This window comes from Lathyrus oleraceus, chromosome 5, assembly GCF_024323335.1.
Source record: "Lathyrus oleraceus cultivar Zhongwan6 chromosome 5, CAAS_Psat_ZW6_1.0, whole genome shotgun sequence".
NCBI lineage: Eukaryota > Viridiplantae > Streptophyta > Magnoliopsida > Fabales > Fabaceae > Lathyrus > Lathyrus oleraceus.
In genome coordinates this window covers 537,717,585-537,723,323 of record NC_066583.1, presented here as the reverse complement: position 1 = coordinate 537,723,323, position 5,739 = coordinate 537,717,585, and the positions used below count along the sequence as shown (strand labels likewise).

Sequence of the window (5,739 nt, the reverse complement as noted above, 5' to 3'; positions counted from 1 at the left end):
CAGAATGCTTGATCCCAACAACCCTTTATTTTGTCCAAGTTAATTATTAGGTGTTTTAAGAATGAAAGAAAAGAATGAACGGTTAATCCAAAACGCGTGGCTCAGGACTGATCATTCGAGGGTTCCCACCGGAATGCAGGATTCGAATGGTCCTCTTCTTTCGTGTTTTAAAAAGGAATTTAATCGAGTTGTAAAGATAGTTTAAAAATAAAATTATATTATAGGGATAAAATTAATTTTACAATTTTATATGTATATCGAATTAATTTTATATATAGTCGAGTTCCCACCAGAATGCTAGATTCTAATGGGAGGAAATGAAGTTAAATGTCTAAACTATGGAAAGTTAGTGAAATTTAAATTGAAAAAATTAGTGAATTCGAATGTGACTATTTACATGTGTAAAGGTATGAACATGGATACCATTTAGTTGTACTTGACATATGATTAATGTTAACTATGTGAATGTTCAAATGCAACCTTTTTACCTAAATAACTGACTATATTGTTATATTCAATATTATTGATGCAGTTTCTGACCGAGATTTTCTACTAGAGTTTCTTTCTGCTAATGCCATCACAGTAGTGCATCTTTCTCGATTGGGTGAAGAATGGGTATTGTGGGCTTTAGAAGAATTTGGATTTATCACTTCAAGCGACTCTGTTTCAACAGGAAGCAGCATAATGCCTCAGAAAAAGAATCCAGACCCAATGGAACTTGTTCGTGGTAAGTCTGGCAGAGTCATAGGGGGTTTGGTCACTCTTCTAATAGTGTGCAAAGGACTTCCACATGCTTACAATCGCGATTTGCAGGTAGTTAGATAATCAAAGTAAATTTTATGGCTGTGCATGTTTTATGTTCTGTTATTGCATTCGTTTGTTTTGTCTAAGCACTATTTATTTGAGATTCATTAAAGAAAGTTGCTTTCTGTTGTAAGTAGGAAGACGAAGAACCAGTGTTTGACAGTGTTAGAGCTATTTTGGGAATGCTTGAAGTCTCAGCAGAATTTGCAATGAACATTACTTTCAGTCGGGAAAGAATACAGAAGTCTTTACCTGCTGGTTTTCCTGGTGCAACAACACTTGCTGACTATCTTGTTAAGAAGGTAAGCCACATTAATTTAGCCTTCTCTCAATAAGCACCCCATCTTGAACTTCGTCCCATGGAGTAACTTTTGGTGCTTGAGCGTTGTTGTTGACTGCCTGTGATATTGTTTGATTGAATTTGGAAGAATTCTGCTAGTAACTTTTATGCAGATACACACCTGTTATGGATATATAGGCTGCAATATGATGGTTATGACATGAATTTGATCTTAATCAAAATGCACACTTGATATGAAGTGAGGCTGCTAGGTGAATGTTAACTGATTTGACCATGCTGTTAATGCCTGCCTGTAGGTTATTTGGATCACCAATTCAGTAGCATAACTTAGATTATCAGTTTAGTGTAGACATTAGCATAATTTTGCTTGGTTTGTTTGCTGCTGCTATGCTATGTACAACATGCATGTTTTTCTGTTATGAAAATTTTGCAGGTTAAGGTTGGTTTAAGATGGTCGCATGTGAAGGACGTGTTTGGTGGTTTGAAAATGAACGGTTATTGCAGGATGATATCGCGCCACATTGAGTTTTAACCCGGCTCTCTAAGCACCATGGTCAGTTCAGAAATTTAACCGTTTTGAAATGGTTTCGATGGGTGTGTGGTCTCAGGTGAAGCATCCTTAAAGTCCCTAAAGTCATCATCTAAATCATCAATGTGATCCAAACCGGAGCCTGATAATTCGGAGGGAGTCACGTATCAAAATCATGAATGAGGGTGAGAGATGAATTTATAAAGTTGGGGATGGTTAACTGAATCGGGCAACTGTTAGTGAAATTGAAGTGGAAATCAGTTAAATGTTAGTTGGCTCTTTAAACTGGGAGCTAGTTAGGTTGTATCCCTACTGAGTTAATTGGAAAAAATGTTGTTATGTTAGTAATTAGTTTAATAGAATTCTATTATTATGAAATTTGTGTGAATTAGTGTTATGCTATTAAGAATGAAATTAGTTCAGTTATAAGCTAGTGTTAATGTTAAGTCTCATTACATTGTCTTACTTGAACTGTTAGTGTAGAATTTCTTATTAATTGGAAATTTTTGTTCAACTGTGAGGAATTATTCTTACTGTTATGTTTATTAAGCTCTGCAGGTTAGTAGGTGTTGCAGGTTGAATGTATGGGGATTGCTTAGCTTTCACTTCATGTTCCTTAACAATTGACACATCTAATGAGGCAGGAATAAAAGAGAAGGTTATGTAGACAATGATGGCTGCAGAGAAAGCATCCATATCATGACGTTGTGAGTGTTGGCTTTGTGTCATTGGTAGAGAGTAGTTTTGTTATGGAGTTAAGGCGGTCGAGAGAAGGCGCGAGAAGGCCGCAGAAGAGGGGTTCGTCCAGGATAATTGGTTTGGTGATTGATTCCAACGGTTCCTCGATTCAATTTTATATGTTGTGGATTAAATGCTTGGAATTAGATGTTAATGCTTAGGAATTGAATGTTAATGATTTCCGTGGATGAATGATATAATTTGAAATTATTATGGAAAGTTTATTTATGAATGTTTGAATATTAAGATTTGGAATTTGAATGAAATTGAAATTGAATAGTTACGGAAAATTTCTATTGAGATTTGCATTATGATTGGAATTACTGGTTTGAACCAAAATTGGGAACTAACTGTATTGAAAAAATTATTGGACATTATTGTTAAATATGAATTTAAACATGAATGTGGATTGATGAAAAGTTTAGATTATGAATGTCATACATTGACTTAAAGTCTAGAGATGGTGTAGTGGATTTTGATGGACATGGTTGTTAAAAGGGTTAATGGATAAATGGATATTTGGTTATAAAAATGGATATGGATTTTAGAAATAATCCAAGACTAATCTAAATGTCAATTTAAAATCAAAAACCAATTAAACCAATTAAAATCAAATTAATCTATAATTTGTTAAAATTAATTTGATATCAATTCTAACATTTATTTGGAAATTAAAACCAATTTGAATCATTAGTAAAAAAAAAACAATTAAGATTAAATTGAAATTTGAAATTAGACTTAATTTAAAATTAAAATCAAATTGAAAATTTAAAAAGTCAAATAACTTAAATTAGAATCCATTTTGTAACTAAAAGCACCATGATCGAAAAGGCCTAGATAATGACCAATGTTTATCAAAATCGAGACAATATGGATTTGGGAATGGACGATTGACTTTGGTCAACTAATTGACCAGAAAGTCAACGATTGACCTCAGACGTGAATTAGGGTTTATATTAAAATGAATGCATGATGCATAGTGGATGAATGCAGCTGGATCTAAAATCGGGGTATGACAGGAAGGTCATCTCCCATTCCAAGACATTATAGGTCATTTTCACTGAAACCTTAATTTAGGGTCAACTTCCCAAGAACATAACTCATTCATTTTTTATGATTTTGAGGTGGGATCAAATGCATTGGAAAGCTTATTGTGTCTACTTCAAATGTTATGTTGAACAAAATTTCAAAATATCAAAAGAAATACATGTGATAATACAAAACATTATAGGTCACTTTGGACCAAATGCATTGAAAGGCAAAAAAGTCCAACTTCAAGTGCCCATAACTTCTTCATCAAAAATCCAAATGATGCAAAATTTAAGTCCATCTTGATTTTTTTGAAAAGATATACAACTTTGATGTTGGAGGTTTTTCCATTTGAGGCTTACATCATCAAAACAGAAGGGCTTGTAGTTGTTTCAATTTGACAAAATTCTCAAAGGCATGTTTTACACTATGAACTTCATGGCATGTTTTCATAAATTTCCACACTCCAAATGAGTTTTTGCTCAACATAACATTTGTTCCTTATGTCAAGGCCTTTCCAACCATTACCCACATGCTTATGTTTGGATTTTCTAAATGGCACTTTCGAAGACTTGAAGCTTTGTGGCCAATTATGCATTTCATGTTAAATCTCCATGCACAAGCCATTGCAACTCAGAGTGCACGTCCATTTCAATTTGGTATGATATCAGCTGGCATTTGCACTTGAATTTGGGCCTCACATGCGCCTGTACAGGCCCATGCATGGAGGACCCAACTTCATGCACATGAGTTTGATCACCCTTGCCTTGCCTTTTCATCTATAAATAGAAGCACCTCTTCATTCAATTGGCAACCTGAAGGCGCCTGAAATGCTGCAAGATTGAAATCCATAACCACACTCAAAGGAATTTTCACTTTCTTCTTAAAAATTCAGATCTGAATTTCAACTACCTTGGTTGATTTTCAGACCTACAATTCCTTGGCCTTGCTTCATCTTCATCACTAGATCCTATTGCAAGCATTAGTTGAGGAGAATCGTGCTATCAAGATCTACATTTTAAAGGTGGATATCATAACTTATTTTCTTCGAAACTCTTCATTTATAGCTTGTTTCTTGTATCCTTTTGCTTGGCTGAAGTCCTCTCAATAGAGGCAACTTGTGTGTGACCTTAATTTTGCAAATCCATGAAGTTCAGCATGAACACCATGATTTTCTCTCTCTGATTTCTCTCTCTATGAGGATCTAGAGGAGAATCCAATGGTACAGGGGTGATGTACATCACCCTAGCTTTCTAATGATATGAGGATCGTCCCTTTTAGTGGAGGTTTTATGACCTGCAACTTTGGCCGGAAAATGCAAGCTCACCGGAGAAGACGGTGGCACTGGCCACCGTCTCATTGCCAAATCAATCCTGAGCCGTTGGATTCATTTTCCAGTTTATATCATGGCCATTAGATCTTGTGACTTTATTTAATGCATTGTGTTTCTCATTGACCTTGGACTATGGTGCGGGCGCAGCTCATGACCATCAGATCCTCCACGTCAATTAATGAGGACCCATCCGAAGCTCCCTGATTTTTGCTATTTTCCAATTTCTGATTTTATTTTCTTTATTTCCTTTTATTTCAAAAATTCATATCTCTTTTATTATTGGTCCGAAAAATATGAGACCAATTGCATTATTTCTCTTTTTAATTCTAGTTTCTAAAAATGATTTTTTATTTTATCATTTGATATTTTTTGTGAATTTTCTCTTTTCTGGTTATTTTTAATTCATTTTAAATAGTTTCTGATATTCAAAAAATACAAAAATATTTTCTCAACCTATTTGAATGATGATGGATCTATGAAAAATATTCTCATCAATTTATTAATTGATTTGAGATTTATTTGAGATTTTAGTTCAATTAGGTTATTTTTATTCATTTTTAATTGATTAAAAATAGTTTCTGACTTTTAAAAATGCTGAAATTTTTTGTCAAAATTTGTTTGACCTTGTTGAACTTGGGATAAATCACTTGGACTTTTAAAAGTTGATTTGAAGTGATTTTGAAGTTTGACCTTTCTTTAATATTTTAATTCAAGTTTATTTTTAATATTAAAAATGCCAAAAATATTTTGTTCATGTCTTGACTTCCAATCTCCATCTCATTTCTGTTTTTGATTGTTTGACCATGATCCTCAATGTCATTGGTCAACACTTGTTGATTGGTACATGCCATTTCATTTAATGCACTTATTTCTTTTCATTATCCATCTTCATCTTCTCCTTCTTCTTCTTCTTCTTCTTTCTTTTTGATCAATGAGTTAAAGGTTGATAAGTTAGCATTGATTAAGGAGGCTTAATCTTCCTTGATTCAAATCTAATTCATCTTG

The 5,739-nt window shown here is 33.7% G+C and overlaps 1 protein-coding gene across 1 annotated transcript; it reads left to right on the top strand.

Annotated features, from left to right (window-relative positions):
• Positions 1-307: 307 nt before the first annotated feature.
• On the top strand, positions 308-1,637 carry LOC127081927 (argininosuccinate lyase, chloroplastic). The gene is made up of 4 exons (XM_051022156.1): positions 308-407; positions 494-813; positions 942-1,106; positions 1,539-1,637. Exons 1-4 carry the CDS (start codon positions 308-310, stop codon positions 1,635-1,637), a joined length of 684 nt encoding a protein of 227 aa, XP_050878113.1.
• Positions 1,638-5,739: the final 4,102 nt, after the last annotated feature.